This window comes from Panicum virgatum, chromosome 9K (assembly GCF_016808335.1).
Source record: "Panicum virgatum strain AP13 chromosome 9K, P.virgatum_v5, whole genome shotgun sequence".
Classification (NCBI taxonomy): domain Eukaryota; kingdom Viridiplantae; phylum Streptophyta; class Magnoliopsida; order Poales; family Poaceae; genus Panicum; species Panicum virgatum.
In genome coordinates, this window is record NC_053144.1 from 13058100 (window position 1) to 13077701 (window position 19602).

At 51.9% G+C, this 19602-nt stretch overlaps 1 protein-coding gene across 1 annotated transcript; it reads left to right on the top strand.

Moving 5' to 3' along the window:
- The first annotated feature begins 16486 nt into the window (after nucleotides 1–16486).
- LOC120647720 (glutathione S-transferase T3-like) lies at nucleotides 16487–19194 on the top strand. The gene is made up of 3 exons (XM_039924577.1): nucleotides 16487–17109; nucleotides 18076–18487; nucleotides 18574–19194. The coding sequence occupies exons 1-3, from the start codon at nucleotides 16877–16879 to the stop codon at nucleotides 19192–19194; spliced, it is 1266 nt and encodes a 421-aa protein (XP_039780511.1). The 5' UTR covers nucleotides 16487–16876.
- The last annotated feature ends 408 nt before the right edge of the window (nucleotides 19195–19602 follow it).

Below are 19602 nucleotides of genomic sequence, written 5' to 3' on the forward strand. Positions count from 1 at the left end.
AGTGCGTCGAGCGCGCCGAGGCCCTGGCGGAGGACAAGGCCCTCGCAGCCAGTCTGGATAAGATGGCCAGTGAGGCCATGAACTCCACGCACCGGCACACGAGCAGCTTCGAACCTGCCGAGGGTATCAAGAAGGTGCCCCTAGACTCGAGCCATCCCGACGACAAGGCGTTGCAGATCAGCGTAACCCTCGACAGCAAATAGGAAGTGGTGCTCCTCGACTTCCTCTGTGCCAACGTAGACATTTTCGCGTGGAGCCCCTCGGACATGCCTGGCATACCGAGGGAGGTCGCCGAGCCCACCCTTGACATCCGACCCAACTCCAAGCCGATGAAGCAGCGTCTGCGACTCTTTGACGAGCTCAAGCGCCGGGCGATCGGTGAGGAGCTGCAGAAGCTTCTGGCGGTCGGATTCATCAAGGAGGTATTTCATCCCAAGTGGCTAGCTAATCCTGTATTAGTTAAGAAAAAGAATGAAAGTTGGAGGATGTGCGTAGATTACACTAGATTAAATAAAGCATGTTCGAGAGTTCCATTTCGTTTGCCACGTATTCATCAAATCGTTGATTCAACTGCGGGATGCAAACTTTTATCCTTTCTTGATGCTTATTCTGGTTACCACCAAATCAATATGAAAGAGTCCGACTAGCTCACGACTTCTTTTATTACACCATTCGGCATGTACTGCTATGTCACGATGCCTTTTGGCCTCAGAAACGCCGGAGCTACATATCAACGGTGTATGCTCCACGTTTTCGGGGACCGTATCAGGCGGAACGTAGAAGCATATGTCGATGACATTGTCGTGAAATCCAGGAAGACAGGCGACCTGGTAACTGATCTCAAGATCGTGTTCGATTGCTTAAGGGCCAAAGGGGTAAAGCTTAACCCGGAGAAATGCGTTTTCAGGGTGCCTCGAAGCATGCTCTTGGGTTTCATTGTCTCCCAGCGAGGCATTGAGCCCAACCCTAAGAAAGTCGAGGCCATCCGACGGATGGGGCCAATTCGAGACTTGAAGGGGGTACAGAGGGTCATGGGCTGCCCGGCTGCTCTAAGCCGCTTCATCTCACGCCTCGGTGAGAAGGGCTTGCCCCTGTACCGACTCCTGAGAAAAACCGAGCGCTTTTCGTGGACCCCCGAGGCTCAAGAAGCCCTCGACGGGCTGAAGGCGTCACTCACTCACGCCCCCATTCTTAGACCACCGATGGACGGCGAGCCCCTCTACCTATACGTAGCTGCGACGACCCAAGTGTTCAGCGCGGTGATCGTCGTAGAGAGACATGAGGAGGGTCATGCTCTGCCCGTCCAATGGCCTGTGTATTATATCAGCGAAGTGTTACCTGAGACCAAGACGTGGTATCCACAGATCCAGAAGCTGCTATACGCAGTAGTATTGGCTCGGCGCAAGCTGCGTCACTACTTCGAGGCGTATCCCATCACCGTGGCCTCGTCTTTCCCTTTGGGAAAGATAGTCCACAACAGGGAAGCCCCATGTAGAATTGCCAAGTGGTCAGTGGAACTTATGGGAGAAACACTCACGTATGCGCCTTGAAAGGCAATGAAATCCCAGATCCTGGCTGATTTTGTCGCTGAGTGGACCGACACTCAGCTGCCCCCACCACAAATCCAAGCAGAGTGTTGGACCATGTACTTCGATGCATCGGTGATGAAGACTGGCGCTGGTGCTGGCCTGCTTTTCATCTCACCTCTCGGAGTGCACATGTGCTATGTGCTCCAGCTCCACTTCCCGGCATCCAACAACATGGCAGAGTACGAGGCCCTCCTTGGTAGCCTCCGCATCGCCATCGAGCTTGGCATCAAGCGCCTCGACGTACGCGGAGATTCTCAACTCGTCATCGATCAGGTGATGAAGGAGTCTAGCTGTCATGACTCGAAGATGGAGGCATACTGCAACGAAGTACGCCGCCTCGAAGACAAGTTCGGCGGCCTGGAACTCAACCACGTCCCGCGCAAGTACAATGAGGACGTGGACGAGCTAGCCAAGATCGCGTCGGGGCGGACCACCATTCCCCCGAACATCTTTGCTCGCGACCTCGCCAAACCTTCCGTCGATTTTGAGGATCCAGAGAGGCCGGGCCCCTCGACTGCCGAACCCTCCAACGGGGACCCCTTCGCGGACGAGGCCGAGCCCATGGAGACGGAACCCGAGGCACCCTCGGCAGACGAGGCCGAGCCAATGCAAGTCGACGAGGCTCCACTTTCGCATGACTGGCGCGACCAGTATCTTGACTGGATCATCCGAGGGATGCTACCCTCGGATCGCGCTCAGGCGCGACGTATCGCCAGGCAAGCCAAGCCTTTCGTCGTTATTGACAGGGAGCTGTACAGGCGCAGCCCCTCGGGAATTTTGTAACGTTGCATCCCCATTCCCGAGGGTAGGGAGCTACTTCGCGACATCCATGCTGGAATATGTGGCCATCACGCGGCACCACGCACCCTCGTGGGTAACACATTTAGGCAGTGTTTCTACTGGCCGACTACAGTCGCCGACACCACGGAGATCGTGCGAACCTGCGAAGGTTGCCAGTTCTACGCCCGCCAAACGCACCTCCTAGCTCATGCTCTGCAGACCATCCCCATTACGTGGCCTTTCGCCGTGTGCGGACTAGACCTTGTTGGACCACTGCAGAGAGCGCCCAGGGGCTACACCCACTTGCTGGTGGCGGTGGACATGTTCTCCAAATGGATCGAGGCGCGACCTATCATCAAGATCAAATCCGAACAAGCCGTGCAGTTCTTTACCGACATAGTCTACAGGTTCGGGATCCCAAATTCGATCATAACAAACAATGGCACCCGGTTCACAGGCAAGAAGTTTTTGGAGTTCTGCGACGACTTCCACATACGAGTGGACTGGTCGGCCGTGGCACATCCGCAAACAAATGGCCAAGTAGAAAGTGCCAACGGCATGATCCTACAAGGCCTCAAGCCAAGAATCTTCAACAAGCTAAACAAATTTGGCCGGAGATGGCTCACGGAGCTGCCCTCGGTCATTTGGAGCCTGAGAACAACCCCGAGTCGAGCCACGGGATTCAGCCCATTTTTCCTAGTCTATGGCGCCGAGGCCATCCTCCCCGCCGACTTGGAATACGGGTCCCCGATGCTCAAAGCCTACCAAGAGCACCAAAACCAGCAAGCCCGCGAAGACTCGCTGGATCAGGTGGACGAGGCTCGAGACGTGGCGCTTCTGCACTCAGCACGCTACCAGCAGTCTCTGCGATGATACCAGGCGCAGAGGGTCCGATGTCGAGACCTCAACAAGGGCGACCTCGTGTTGAGACTTCGGCATGACAGCCGAGGGCGCCACAAGCTCACCCCGCCTTGGGAAGGCCCGTACATCATCGCGGAAGTTTTAAAGCCTGTCACCTACAAGCTAGCGAACGAGAAGGGTGAAATCTTCACCAACGCTTGGAATATTTAGCAGCTATGTCGCTTCTATCCTTGAAATTCCAAGCTATTTGTACATGCTTTGTACCCGTATCTTAAATTTTCCGGGACAATGAAGAAGTATGCTTTACTTACTAATTTCTCGGGAGTCACTCGAACCCTCGGGGGCTCGAACACGCGCACAACACTGAGAGAGCCTCGTCTTTGCCCTCGGCAAAGCCGAGCCTCCCTTGGGGGCTACAACGGGGGGCGGGGGGGACCCCAAGTGTCCCCAAAGTGTCACGTTTTTTCCGAAATTTTTTTCGCACCTAAGTCTCTTGGACACTTAGAAAAATGGGAGCAAGGCGTAAACAACTCTGGCACGGGATCGGTCGAGTCGCGGGACCGCCTACACCTCCTGGATACGGCATCCCCACTCCCCCCTGTGCCTAAGTAGTTTATGAATGCGACAATCCTTGCAGAAGTTTATCTAAGTCATATGCAAGCACGCGAGAGCGCGAAAAAACAAGTAGAGAAAAAACGACACTCGAATACACGCAAAGGCCTCAAACAGCCACTCTGTTAAGATCATGTCTTTATCCTTTACATAGGAAAGCAAAATCAAGACAAAAATCCTAACTAATCTATTTTGGCCCCATGGCCTAGGCTATCTACGTACTGCCTACTTCCTCATCACGCTCGCCCTCATCTTCATCGTCCTCGGCGCCGGGGAAGAGATCGCCTTCAAAGAGCCTGGCCAAGGTGGAGGCGGCGACCTCGGCACCTGAGTCTGCCTGATCCATGGCGTCGATCTTGGCGTCGTCATCACCATCGGGGATGACGTACCCTGTGGCCAGCTGCTCCAAGTCGACGATATAATGCGTCGAGACCACGCCGAGGGCCTTCTGGACACCAAGGTGAAGAGCACCCTTGAGTCGCTCGGCTACCCGACTGCCCAAGGATCTCAGACGGCTGGTCACCGAGCTGCCCGACGGGCCAACCTCACCCTCGACCTCTCGGCAGGCAGCCACAATGGCCCTCTCCAAGTCCTCATAGTCCCTCTGGGCGGACGTGTGCGCAACTTGAAGGGCCTCCTTCTGCGCGGTCTCGTCCGCCACCTCCTTCTGCAGCTCTGAGCAGAAATAGAGATAAGTCCCGACAAAATCTAAGAAAAAAATCAAACTTAGATTTGACACATACACGCGTTGCATCTCCTCTCCTGGTCTATTTCCACCCGTACAGCCTGTAGGGCAGCCTCCGTGCTGAGAAGGGCACTCCCTTGCCCCTCGATCAGGGCCTCCTTCTGCGTGAGGGAGACGGTCTGCGCTTCGAGGGTCTCCTCCAGCTGCTCGCACTGAGCCGCCCTCGCTGTGAGCGGCGATTTGTTGCTGGGCCTCCTGGACCCTTTGCTCCACTGCCGCCCTCTGCGCATCACGCTCGTTGTCGTCGCTTGCGAGCTCACGCTCGAAGTCGTAGGCCCGCACCTCCATCCGGGATGTTTAGGTGGTGGCCTCGGTCAGCCGCTCGCCTACGCTGGCGCTGTACCGCTCAAGCCAATCCACCAGGGAATACAACCCGGCCAGCTTGGCGCTCTTATCTCTCGATAGAGTCATCAGCTGCTGCGAATAAGAAACATGAGCGAATAGCCTACAAACACAACGGGAAATGCATGGGAGTAGGAAGGGCACCAACCCGGTTGACGTTGTGCACCTCCTGCCAATGGCGTTGCGCGACGCGCTGGAGGTCAACGTCGATCTCAGCACCGAGCTCAAGCTGTTCCTTCCAGATATCGTCCTCGTCACGCTCGGCGCGGACGAAGTCCTCCGGGATGCCTCGCTGGACAACTGCCTAGCTCACTCCTTCCTTGGACGGCCCGGCCCCGAGACCGACATCGGGAGCAGCCACCATCAGACCGTTGGCGCTGGCCTCGACGAGCGTGGAGCTCGACGCGATCGCGCCGGAGCCCTTGGGCCGGTCCACCACTGTTGTCTCCGGCACTACCACTACTGGCTGCGCCGGCTCCACCACCGCCTGCTCCAGCATCATTGCTGGCATCACCACTGGCTCCGCCGCGGCTCCCTCGTCCCTGGCCAATTCGAGCTCCGGGATGGGGCCCACCTCCAACACCACCTGACCGGCGGGCTGCTCCGGTGTAGCCCCGTCGGCCCTTCCCTCCTCGTCAGCACCCGGTCGGGCGGCATTCTCCTAGCCGCCTCGTCCGGCCTCACCACCGCCATCCGGCCAGGCGGCTTCCTTCGCGCCGCCGCGGCCGGCCTCTCTCCCGGCGCCAGGCCTGACATCCTCAACCGCGACGCGCCCACCGGCGTCATGTGCGCTGATCTGTGCACGGACCGTCGCAGCCCCCCGGGCCATTGCCGCCCGGTATTGCTCGACGACCTCCTCCGCCGTCCGAGGCCCCTCGGGGGCTGCGGCGCCGAGCTTGGCGTCGCGGACCTCCCCGTCTTGAGGGCCTTGGTCGGCGCCAGCAGGGGAACTCGAGCAGTGGGGGTTTTCACGCTTTGCCGAGAAAGGAAAAAGTCCAAACCAATGAAAGCGAAAGGGGAAGACGGAAATTGAAAAATGAGCAAAAAAGAAACTTACCCCGAGGTGGCATCTAGCCTGCACTTCTTCGAGCCACTCTTCGGGGCCCGTGCTGAACTACCGGCTCCGATCGAACGGCCGCCGGGCGCGGCGCCTGGGCGGGCATCACCTCGGCGGCGACGCCAGTCTGAGGGGCCCAGCGCTCGGTTGCGCGAGCGGCCTCTCGGCTAGTGACCGCACGCGCGTGTCTTCGCCTTCGACCTCCGTCGAGGGCTCGGTGCCAGCATGCTGTTGGCTCGGCGATTGGCCTCCGGCCTCCTCCGTGTTGGGGTCGGGCAGCGCCGAATAGTTGACCTCGCCCTCCGCCGAGGGCGAGGACTCCGGCTCCTGTGTGGAGTCGGGCGTTAGGATGGGTGACTTGCCTTGCCTCTCCCGTGCCCAGTTCTCCTTCTCGCGCCACTCCTTGTTCTTCCTTTTCCTCTCCGCGTGGCGCTTCTCCGCATCCTTCCGCTCCTTCTTCCGCTCTGCAAAGTCGCGGTTCACGGCTCGAACCTCTGGGAGCGGAGGGTTCGAGGTGTACCCCTGGCCACGCACCCCCTGTGAACAGGGCTCGGATTAGGAAAGGAAAATGATATCTTCGCCGAGGCTTGGGAACGAGACTTACCACGTGGATGTACCTCTCGTCGGGGTGCATCGCGACCCTCCAAAAGTCCCGGGGGTTGTTCGGGGGCTGGGACACCGCTCGCGCCGCTCGCAGAGCGGCCACCTCGTCGGACAGCGGCTCCGCCATCATCTAGGTACCCTAGGATGGGGCACCCTTCGTCATCTTGAAAAGAGGAAGCTTCCTCTCCATGCGGGGAAGCACCCTCCGTCGGTTGAAGTTGGCGATGACCCCGTAGTAGTGGCAGAGCGCGCGGATGAAGTCACCGGCTGGAACGTCGAAGCCCCGCTCATGCAGCCGCGCCAAGCTGACGACGTAGCCGCTCAGGGCCTTTTGCACCATCTCCGACCTCGGCGGTATCCACACCGGGCGTGCCGGGTCAGTGTTGGGCGGCAACTGCCCGGCGGCGACTAGCGACTCCAGGTACAGCCGGTCGGCGGTGAACCTGCCCCAGGGCGCGGGGTCAACTAGCTACACAGGCTTCACCATCGCGATGGCGGAAGGAAGCGGGGAAAGAAGGCCAGAGGAAGGGGAAGGTGTGCTTGCTCTCTCTCTCTCTCTGTGTGTGTGTTTCTCTTTCGTCTGTTCGCTCGAGCGGAGAACGGCGAGAGGAGGAAGAAGGCAACGGCAAAGGTAAGCCGAACCACCACGCCCGTACATCCCTATTTAACCATAGTAGGGGGCGAATTCGCTGCGGCGGTTCTGAATCTACCACATTCATTGCGGTAGATACCGCTGACGCTGCCAGCTGGGCCCCACGATCGCTTGAGCGCACGCGCGCACAGTAACTGCAGCAGGGCATTTTTCGAAGCGCCACGGGCACATTATTGCAGGCATCAGTCGTGAAAACTCACGCGCACGTGTAGTAACTACGGCCGGGTGGTTTTCGAAGCGACGCGGCGCACTGTCGCTGGCGTCCCATCACTCCACGGCCGCCCGTGCCATTCCATCTGCCCGAAAACACTGCCTCAAAAGGCACAACTGCTCTCCATGCCTCAGGCCACGTCAGGCCGCGCATTACTCCACGAATCTGCGGGCTTCGCCGAAAACTGTGACGGAATATTCCCCTCCGGGGGGGTTTCTTAGCAATGAAGGAACAGCTATTCCGAGCCCTACTGATCAGGGGTTCGAAGGCTGACCCGCCGATGGTCCGAACAGCCGCCCCAGATCAACAGAGTCAGGGGCAACATGGGCATGCTCATACAAAGCCTAAGCCTCGAATGCGGAGTTCGAGATGCCCTACGTTGTGTTCGAGGCCGGACAGAGGCGGCTAGTACGAGGGATCCCATCAAGGGAGAGTATCGAGCCCTCGGACCCAATCAAATAGGTCTGAGCCCTGCCTAGCGAACCTCTACAAGTGCTTTAAGGAACGTGTCTCCGGGCCACGAGCCGACCCTCATCGAATGGGGCACGGACGTTCACTCGAACTACCCATTAACAGCTCACCGAAACATCCAAGACTCGCGGCCCAGGCAAGGGTAGCATGGCCTGTTTCACCCTTCCTCCTTGCAAAAAGGCAGACCGGGGGTCGTAACTGAAAGACGAGGGTTCCCCTGATCGCCCTCACACGGGCTGGGGCTCGGGGGCTCCTCGCACACCTCGACAGAAGCCGCACCCTCGAACGAACCGGCTGCCGCCCGGTGGTGAATTCCTATGAGACAAATAGACCCCCTTTCACGCTCGACGAACTGTTCGTATTGGTCAAAGGGGAACGCGGGTCGCATCAACAGCTGAAAAGAACGCCGAGGCCGGCTGAAATAATGCTGAGGCCGGTTGAAACGAACGCTGTGAAGCCCTGCTACCCAACCAACCATACAAGCATTATGTTCATAGCCCTTGGACGAGTGTTTCCACTCCTCCAAGGCCTCGGGGGCTACACCCGTGGATGCGCTGACGCGCCCCCATAGAAAGAACTTCACCAATTCGAGAGACAAAACCCCAAGTAATCAAGAAAAAAGGCAAGCCGCGCCAAAGAAGTAAAAACTTCATTGCTTTTTGCAAACAAAGGTTACAAAGGGTTACCAGCTCAATGCCGTCGAAAGATACAAACACGTTGCCACCTATGTGGCAATCTTTTCTGTCTTGGGGAGGAATGGCCACCGTTAAAGGACACCAAGTCCTTGGCTGACATTTTGGCCAGGCTATGAGGAAAGCACAAAAAGCAATCTCCAGACTGTGCAGGTCTGAAGGGATGTCCTTCTCACAAGCTTTCTTCTAGCCTCTCCTCCTCTGAAGACCTTGCGGGGGGTCAAGCTGACGGACAGCACCCTCGACGCCGTCTCCCTGAGAGCGACCTTGCCACCGACAGGGACGTTACGAAGAACAACCACCGAGCCTGGCGCCGATGTCATGATCAGGCGTCTCAACGCCCCTTCAGGTTGACGGACATCACAGAAGCAGGTCCTCACGGGCCCGATGTTCTTCTGCTGATTCCGCTAAAGCTGAGGGATGTTGAGGACGCTCTCTCCAACTATCGCCCGCCGCTAGCAAGCATTCTTCTAGCATCGGTGCCTAACAAAACCAGGCTGCCCAGTCCAGGGGCCGGCTGTGGAAGACGGAAAGGAACATTGCAAAACTTGGGAGAGGCTAGAAGCAAGAGCAGGGAAAGTTAGAGAAGAAAGGGAGTCCCAGGACCCCTACTTATAGCCATATCGGGCGCCTAGCCTTAGCCTGTCGCGAGGGCAAGGTTTGGGTTGCCCATGACGGCGCGACACCCCACGAACAAAAGATGCCCTCGGTTACCGCACCGAGACATGACCGTACAAGACAAAGCCGAGTCCCTGGACGCCGAGCAGCGCAGCATCAGTGCTGGCCAACTGCCGTCGAACGGCGCATCGCGAGGCGACCAGGCAAGGCAAGGCTGGGACCCTGTGCGGCGTCAGTGCTGGCCGCAGAGTGGTAGGTGCCATCATGACTCTGACCCGCTCAGCGCGCCGACAAGTCTCGTCACCGAAACAAAACAAGAAGGGGCGCACCCCCAGAGCACTTTTTATGCAGGCGCACTACCCCACCACGCGAATCGTCGCGCCGTGCGCGGACTCGGGGGCTGCACCCGCTGGGAGCGCTCAGACGTGCCCAGCGGAAAAAGACCGCGCCGATCGGTCAGCTCATGGAGTAAAAATGCAAACTGACCTTCTGGCCGAGTCCCTGACTCATCCAAAGGCTCGGGGCTACTATCGGGTACCATAAACATGGGGCACCCTAACCAGGAGCTAAAACACCCTCAACATGCACAAAACAAGATTAGGCACATGGGCTGATTCTCTTCCTGGGGCAGTACCGATGCCCAAACTTGGACGCCCGAAGCCTCTTCAGGCACAGGAAGCCCAAGTGCACACTTGGCCCACGGCCCAGCACCATGGTACGGCCCCTCCGAGGCCTCGCCAGCCATGGAACAATCTCCGCCTCGCTCGAGGGTGCTCTGCCGAGGCCCCACGAAGCACAGGCAATCTCTGACTCATTCGAGGCTCCCTCAGCCGAGCCCCCCACAGGGCCTCGGCACGGGGGAAATCACTGCCTCGTCCGAAGCCACCCTCGGCAAACCGGGGCGGCGGCCCAACCACCCGACGGGACAGGGCGCATTTACTCGCTAACCACTCCACGGCATGGGCGGGAGCCAGAAGGTGTCAGGCGACATCAGCTGGCGTCGGCTACCATGCCGCACAGCGGACGTGACCGGCGTCCCGTCGGCCTGCGCCCGCCACTGTGCCGTTATTCCCAGCGCAGTGCCGGTCTTCGGCGCCCTGTGCGGACTTGCCTGACACACCCTCGCCACCGTGCTGCCTACCTTTGTACTTTTCTCCCCTGCAGGACCCTCGGCGGGCATGGGCGACGACCCTCGGATACAGTGCGGCCCTTGTCCAGGGCAGGACCGGAATCTTCCGCACCCTCGACGCCCTACCTCATCCGACGCAAGACACTGCACTCACAACAGTGACCGCTACGCCGTCGACTCGCGCCACAGGGCACGAACATGCCCTAAAAACAGTCAAAGGACCCGCAAGGACGATGACTGCGCCCGGCGTCATGCTCCACAACGCTAGGCGACAGGAACAACCACTATTCTCCCCCGGGTCGGGGGGAGAAAGGTAGCCCAGTAGAAGTCCTACACGTGTAATTCTCCCCTCCTTGGTCTATAAAAGGAGGAGGCAGACCCCCTGGCATAGGGGGACACGGACGAGAACACATGCAACAAGCGAGCACGCATGAACACGTTCACTCGCAACTCTCATTAGCACTCGCTCAACACCAGGGACTTGGGAGCTTCCCTCCCTCTCCCGCTCAAGCTTGTACCCCCTACTACAAGCACCCCGGTGCAAGTAATACAGTACACCCTCCTCTGCTGGACGTACGACCCCCTCGGCCGGAACCAGGATAAACCCGGTCTTCTTGTGTTTCTCTTGCATCGACCATCTGGGGACAGGGACACGCAGCATATTTTACTAGTTGGTGCCAGGCCACGGGTTCAGGACACCGACACCCCCGGCATTGCACGGCAGCACCGCATGAAGGCCGTCGCCCGCTCATCCCCACCTCGTCGCACCCCCATCTCGGTCCTATGCCATCGGTGTAGGAGGAGAACGGGGAGAGGAGGGAGGGAGAAGAGAGAAAGGAAGAAGGAAGAAGAAAAGTTGAGCCAATGACAGGTTTCAATCGTGATTTTGTGATGTTGCAGTCGGTATTTCGTGATGTTATAGCAGATTGATTTGTGACAATGATGCTTTTAGGCTTCTTTCAATTAATCAACATGTTGCAAACCGAATTTTGCCATGTTGCGGTTGTGATTTCATGATGTTACAGCAAGTTGTTTGAAATGTCGCAAGTGACAATTTATGATGTTGCAATGAGTGTTTTGGTCATGAGTCTCTCTTTTTTTATGGTACATATTTTATATTTATATATAAAATTACTAATATTTATATCTCCAAACAGATTTAGTATAAAAATATATTACGTAATTAATATAATGATACATATTTTATAGTATAAATATTAATACTATTTTATATAAATTTGATCAAATTTAAAATTATTTGACTACTCCGAGAGCGAGAGTTGCATTCTTAAGAGTAAGAGTAGGTACCAAGTGATTTAACCACCGTTAGAGAATCAGAGATCCAATGGATGTGAAAACACTCGAAGCTTCACATATATGAAGTTAAAAAAAAGATCCTAGTGGACATTGCTTTATGATTCGCGCCGACTTTGGAGCGAGACGCCCATCCGTCCGCGCAGCCCGGCTGGAGCCTAGCTAGCGGCGTACGGGTGGCCTGTAGGCCCATGGTCGCGGGAGCGGCAGTGAGCCGCTGGTGAGCGTTCTGCGAGGTGTCCCGTCACAGCCACGTGCGACCACCATTACTAGGTCGGGAGGCGCGCGTTGCCGCGCCCATGGATGGGGCTGCACTGATGAAGTGTTGTGCCGCTGTGTGTATCTTTTTTTATCAGGCCTGGAAATTCTAAGTACTGTAGTTTTTAGTTGGATCTTTTTTTTGGGCTAGCTGTGTTATTATATGGGGGGCTTTTTGTGTTACTAAGAGCAACTCCAGCAGGACTTCTATTTGAGTGACTAAATCCACATTTTAGTTATTTTGCTCAAATTTTCATCTCTAGCAGGACCTCTATTTGAGTGACTAAAATGAGGGAGTGACTAAATTTCCTCTTCCACCCCCTCAATTTGGTCACCCTCTAATTAGGCTACCAAAAGTAAGGCCACCATTTTTTAGTCTATTTAGTCGGTGCTGCTGAAGTAGAGACTATATTTTAAGTGACTAAACTTGAAAATGAGCGACTAAAATGAATTTTAGTCACTCAAAATCAATCACTCCACTGGAGTTGCTCTAAGTAGTCTAGTTTTAATATTTGGACGGCCGGCGCCACTGTGTTGCTGTGCTCGTCTTGGATGGCCACGTGTTGCCGGAATGGATTATCGCAACTTTGGTCCACCGTGTATAAGTGTGTCCCTCATCCTGAAGCGGTGGACACCAGAGAGGTTACTTTGAAGACATCGGACAATTTTTTTTTTGAGGTATCCATGGTTGCGAAGATGTCGGGGATGAAAAGGGTTGCTGAATGGGATGGGTCGTCACGGCCGGCGAAGCTCAGGCGTCAGGTAAGTTTTGTGTGGTGGCAGTGATGTATTTGTTTAGCATGTGTTGTGGTGACATAGTGGATGTTGTTTGCTGTGCACACATTTTTTTTTAAAATTCTATGAACATGGTGGGCGTCCTTTTCTATGACAGGGAAGTGGGCTATGGCGGCGAGAGTGAAGGCAGTCAGCGAAGCAGCCGAGACGGAGCACCGCCCATAGAAAGTGGAGGTGGCAGGCGCCCCACCAAACAACGACGGGGCAGCAGGATTAGGATCTTGACACTGCAGCAGGAAACTATGTTTTTTTTTTGCAGCAGGAAACTACTAAAAATATTGAAATGGGCACCGACGATGCTTATCGGAGGTATGGCCCATGATGTAGGCAGTGGAAGGCCCAAAAAGAATGCAGCCCACGGTAGAAGTGGTGGAGCGATAGGGTAAAAAAAAGTCAAAAGTCTATTTTACCTCCTCCAACTATCACCAAAGTTTGGTTTTCCTCCTACAACTATAAAACCGGGTATTTCACCTCCCTCAACTTTTCAAACCGTCCATTTTACCTCCCTTGAGCGGTTTTGAAGACTGTTTTGCTACAGTAACCGTAGTTTTGTCTTTTCCTTTTTTAAAAAAATTTCAGTTGAATCTTTGAAAAATCATAGTAAATCACAAAAAAATCATAAAATAGAAAATCCAATTTTGTTGGACTCCACATGAGTAGATATACGCAGTGAATATATTATATGGTATACTTTAGTACAATTTTTTTACTGTAACTTTAGATATATACTTTTCTGTAATTAATTTATAGCTACAGTTTTCGTCGTCCCATTATGGTGAAATTTTTATGGTGAGCTAATCATTATATGATTGAGCTGTAGTAAAAATTTTATAATTATTAGATCATGTTTGACTGATCTATAGATTTATCTATATAAACTAGATAAATCTATAGAAAAATCTAGACGAATCTATAGATAAATCTATAACTCAATCATACATGATCTAATAATCATAAAATTTTTACTATAGCTCAATCATATAATGATTAGCCCACCATAAAAATTTCACCATAATGGGACGACGAAAACTGTAGCTATAAATTAATTACAGAAAAGTATATATCTAAAGTTACAGTAAAAAAATTGTACTAAAGTATACCATATAATATATTCACTGCGTATATCTACTCATGTGGAGTCCAACAAAATTGGATTTTCTATTTTATGATTTTTTTGTGATTTACTATGATTTTTCAAAGATTCAACTGAAATTTTATATAAAAAAGAAAAAGACAAAACTACGGTTACTGTAGCAAACAGCCTTCAAAACCGCTCGAGGGAGGTAAAATGGACGGTTTGAAAAGTTGAGGGAGGTGAAATACCCGGTTTTATAGTTGTAGGAGGAAAACCAAACTTTGGTGATAGTTGGAGGAGGTAAAATAGACTTTTGCCTAAAAAAACAAGTGCAGGGAGCAGGGAGCTGGAAGCGGTAGAGTTGCTGCCGTTGCTCGGATTTCTTCCGGATAAGACTCCACATATTCCTGGATTGAGCCCCTGCTGCCTTGCCGTCTGTTTGCTCTCTCAAAATCTTTTTTTTTTTGAACGAACGGCACGAGTGCTCTCTCAAAATCTCACGCTACACAATTTCCCCTGCTTCACTAGTTTGAACCACTGAGTTGCTCCTACTTCGTGGCCCTTTGTGTGATTCTCAGGGAACCTGAGCAGTTACCAGTTATGGTACAACGATTTGAGCTTAAAAGCATAAACCTTTGCAAGGAGAAGCAAGAAACAGAAATCATACATGAAATTGGCAAAAATCATGAATTACAAATGTTTTTCTAATAAGTATGAAACGTAAATTGAGTATCACGGGAAGGCAAAACAAAAGGGCAGATGGAAAAAAAATCAAAACCAAGAACAATGGTACAAGGTTCAATTTGGCAAGGCCAGAGGGCACACAGTAAATAGGGGTACAAGGTTCGATATCGTTTTCTTCTTGAGAGACGACCTTCGGCTTAGCTTTGTCACCTCAGCGGTATCAAACAATTTGATCAGGTTTCTAAGAAGATGATTGATGTGATGATTTGGTGCTGCGATAAGGCCTTTCAACGATGAAACGTGAACGAAGAACAAGATTGAAGTTTAGTCTTCTAGTTTTCTTTCTTTGTTTTAGAGTTTTTTCATATATTTCCAAAACTGTCATTTAAAGTTAAAAGTCTAAGAACTCTTGTAACTCTTGGCTATATATATCCAACTCGTGGATAGAAAGGCCGATTGATCCTTTATATATAAAAAAGTTATAAATGAGGCACGTGCCCCTTTTTATTCACTATGTTCTGCTGGCTGGTGCCACCAGTGTTTTTCTCTCACACTAAATCAGCAATAGTCACCAGCACCAGCCAGCCAGGAGTATTTTTCTCTCACAACAAATCAGCACCAGCCACCAGCCGCAGCCAGCCGAACAGAGTCATTGTGTTATCTGTCCCTTTCTATTTGTGTTATCTGGCCTGTTCCACGTTCTTGGAACTTCGTAGCACTCTATGGCAGCTTATATGCTTCTTCGGTCCTATGCTTAGCTTCTAGCTTCTTATACTGTGTTAATGTCCTATTAGAGCATCTCCAAGAGTGCTCAATATATTTACTCCTAATAATTCTATATTGGGACCTTTGCAAAAAGTTTTGGGCACAAAAAAATGGTTTCCTCCAACAGTTGCCCTATATTTAGTTTCCAAAAAAAATGCCATGTCGTTCCATTCCAGAGAGAATCTTCTTTCTCCTGCACTCATGCTGTCAGTTTTTATTCGCACACGCAAAGGTTGGTTCAGATATGTCATTGCCACCATGATCAGAGGAGCATCATTCATGCATCTCAAGTCATGGGCCTATTGCGATTCTTGTTCTCATCCGTTTGTCCTTCTCCCGAGGTGGCCGAAGCCGGTAAACTCTTCTTCTCCCTCCCCATGCTCCTCTTTCCACGGTCTCTCCCTCTCCATTAGCACTCTCTTCCCTGGTTCTCCCTCCTGACGAGTTTTATCCTGTTCATCCTCTCCTCGATGTTATAGTGTAGCTATTTCTTCTCAATCCAAGGAAGCGAGCTAGCAGGTGCAGCTGGAGGTTTGGGTCTCGAACGTAGGTGACCTAGCCTGTGCCATCATAGGCACGGGATTGTCACCTCAGCAAGCTCTGTCGCCGGCATGGAGCGCGTCTCGACGGCATGCTTTGCGGCAGAGGCTCCTGCTAGTTGCCTAGTTTCATGGTGCACGGAGCTGGGGCACAGATAGGTGAAGGCGTGGGACCAGCAGAGTGCGTTGAAGAATTGGGAGCTCTCTGCAACAGCAGAAATATGGCTCCAGATGCCGTTGTTTTTGGACGTGCGAAAAAATTGGGAGTTGGATTGGGCATCTTTTGGAGCTGTGATTTTCTCATTTGCTCTCAAAACGAGATTTTTGGACAGAGTTTTGGGCACTCTTGGAGATGGGCGTTTCCGCTAAAAACACGTAGAGCTCCTAGAGAGGGACTCCAATTGCTCTCTCTCACAGGCAGGCTGGGGCCCAGCCCAACTACGTTTGTGGGCTGAATAGTTAGAGCAACTCCAACAGATTGATTTTTCCTATTCCTTTTCCATTTTTTCTCAATATAGGGAATTGATGTTGAAAAAACATACTCCAATAGATTGATTTTACACTCCCCTTTCCCCTTTATTTTTTCTCAATCCCCAATAATTTCAATCAAATCCCCAATAGAAAGGGGAAAACCCCGTCGCCCCTTTCCTCCAGTCGCGTGCCGTCGCCCCTCCCTGCCTGTCGTCGCCAAGAACCCGTCGTCGCCCTTCCCTGCCCGCCGTCGCCCTTCCCTGTTCCGACTGCAGCCCCCGCAGCGCAACGCGATGGCCGCCGACGAGCCCTACCAGCAGCCCTCCGTCAACCTCCGCCAGCCTCATCCCCCTCCTGCACCCATGCTTCACTGGGGACCGCCGCCGCCCATGGCATCCACTGCCGGGGCCGCCGGGGCTGTGCGCTGGGCCAACCTCTCCCAGGTGGCTGCCACGGGCATGCTCCCCATGGAGGGGTGGCTGGTCGCGCTGCCCATGGGCATGCCCTCCATGGAGGGGTCGCCGGCCATGTCGCCCACAGGCATGCCCCCCATGGGCGCAGCGCCCCAGCTTGGGCCAAGGGCACCGTGGGCGTCGCGCCACCTCGTGCTGCGATGATGCCCCCAATGCCGAACGCCCCACCGAAGCCCAAGATCCGTACCACCGGCTTGGCAAAGGCAGCAAGGAAGAAGCCGGGCCCGAAGAAGAAGAAGCCTTCAACTCTGGTGGCCTCTGCTTCAACGCCGACAAGAAATTCTTCATCGTCGTTAAGCATGGCAGCTCCCAATCGTGGCACCGAGGAAGACACCCATGATGCCACCAATGTGTTTGATGGAATGTCTGCAAGGTAAATTTCAGAAGTTTCTTGCTCTGAATATATGATATGCATGTACTTGTTGCAAAATTTGTTTACTGGTGTCATTGTTTTAGAGTTACAGAGGTTATGCTTGCACTGCATTACTACTGATGCAAGCAGTTAGGAGTTCAGTACACTAGCCACCACATCGACAAGCATAGTAGCAATTAGCAAGCGAAGTACTGAGTCTTCAATTATTTGTTTTTGATAGATAATAAACTGATCCTGAAAACATCGATGCTGTTTTCTTTAAGCATAAGTATCTCATTGGTATTTTCTGGTGAAGCGTGCAATGTCCATAACTATGCTTCTGTTGTTTTGTAGAAGTATGATGGTCTGTTGATGTACCTGAAATATCAGAATAAAGGGCTTTAAGTTATGAAAGTTATGAAAGTATCTGGTTGCGCAGCTTCATGTTCAGTTTCTGCAAAAACTCTCTGACTGAATTGTGGTTTATTTTGGGGGGACATACCCTCAGCTTCAAGTTCAGTTTCTGCAAAAAAAGTTATCGACAGAAAGTACTATCAGGTTGCATAGATGATGCAAGGCTAATTTAACTTGGGACAAAACAATTGAAGTAACAATAATTTAACACCATCAGGCTTCAACTGAACATACCCTCAACAAAACTGTGATTGATTACTGAATGTCATCAGTAATTAGAAAATTACAAGTTCATATTTTTCTTCTAGCTAAATTTCCCAAATGTGTTCATATTCTTATATAGGCTATAGCTGTACATGTGTAGCATTCAATTGTTTATAGTTTCCTGAATGCTCTTCCATTCTAGTTTACTGCAGGATATTGATGTTTTACTGCTATAGCCATAGAAGAATATGCCTATTAGGTTCTTATCAATATTTATGTTTTACTAAATGCTCTTCATTTCTGGATGTCTCTATCGGTGTTCAGTGTTCCTTGCATCTCTATATATGATGAATTTGTTTGAATGTGCAGTGCCCAATCTTTTTCCAATATGATGGATGACAGTGTTGAAGTAGAAAATATCTCTCTCTTCCAACCATTGCCAAGTGCTGATGAGGAGCATGGTGAAGACGACACTTTGATCAGTCCAACAAGGAAAAGAGGACAAAGGGCTGCCAATTATTCATCAGACGAAGATGTTGCCTTGATCAGGGCATGGGAGTCCGTGTCCCTTGATGCCATTGCAGGAGTTGATCAAAGTAGTAGCACCTTTTGGAGCCGCATCTCAGAGCACTTTCACGGTAATGGCAATACAACAACGACTAGAACAATCGGCTCGCTCCAGCATCGTTGGTCTACAATCCAAGAATGTTGTAACAAATGGAAGTCATGTCTTGCTCAAGTTGCACGCCAACATCCAAGTGGAGTCCCACTTCAAGAACAAGTGAGTACATTGTTCATGTTGTTCAAAACTTCTTTGCTCATTTTGTTCACTTGATCATGACATTTTGCTCTTTTTTGCCTTGATAGGCCAACCTCGCCCAGGAGAGGTACAAGGCCATGGATCAGCAGAAGCATAGGCCTTTTACCATGCAACATTGCTGGACATTGCTGCAAAACAATCAGAAGTGGATAGATAGGGAGTTTGAATGCCCACCAAAGAGGCCAAGGTCCAACTGTTCATCTTCAGCAGATATTGAAGCCCATGAGGAGGATGAAGGAATTGACGAAATGAGCAAGAGGCCTGCAGGGAGGAAGAAGGAGAAAGAGAGGTCGAAGAAAGATGCCGGTGGCTACAAGGAGGCGATACAAAAGATGACTGAATCAAAGGAGAGGCTTGCGGTTGACAAGGACTCAAGGTGGATGGAAATCAAGGCCATTGAGGAGCGCAAAGTTGCAATTGAAGAGCGCAAAGCAGCTGCGGAAGAGCGCAAGGCAGCAAATGAGGAAGAAAGACTAAGGCTCAAGGGTGAGAAGGCACGGGCTCAAGCAGCTGCGGAAGAGCGCAAAGCAGCTGCAAAGAAGAAGGAGGAGGACGAAAAAATCATGTTCATGGACACGAGTGCTCTCGATGACACACAGAGGGCATATGTGGAGGCCAAGCGTGCTAAAATTCTAGCTGAAATAGTAGGAGGCAGTGGAGGATGCTAGCTGCCTCAGATTACCTGCAAATGTCTATGTTTCATGGTCTGGGTCAGTTCTTGATGTACCTGAAACTGATCAAGATTAGCTGGCTATGCTTCTTGAATGTATTTTTGCCTCTCTCTCTCTTTTTTTAATCTGTAGACCTTGTTCTGAAAGTATCTGTAGACCTTGAATGTTTGCACTGAATTCAGTAATCTATAGCTGAAATATGATGGTCTGTTGATGTACCTGAAATATGATGCTCATCCAACAGAATCAAGTTCTGAAACTCACAGTTAATGCAATATATATATATATGCATTATAGAAACTGACAGAAGCTGAATGCTGAATGCAGATTCAGATTGTACAATGATCCACTGAAACTTTTCTGAAACTCACAGTTAATGCAATATATATATGCATTACAGATTAC

Excerpts from the sequence above, each read along its gene's own strand:
- LOC120647720 (XM_039924577.1), top strand. The coding sequence starts at position 16,877 with ATGATGCCCCCAATGCCGAACGCCCCACCGAAGCCCAAGATCCGTACC. Across the intron at positions 17,110-18,075 it reads TTTGATGGAATGTCTGCAAG|TGCCCAATCTTTTTCCAATA; the intron begins GTAAATTTCAGA and ends TTGAATGTGCAG. Across the intron at positions 18,488-18,573 it reads GAGTCCCACTTCAAGAACAA|GCCAACCTCGCCCAGGAGAG; the intron begins GTGAGTACATTG and ends TTGCCTTGATAG.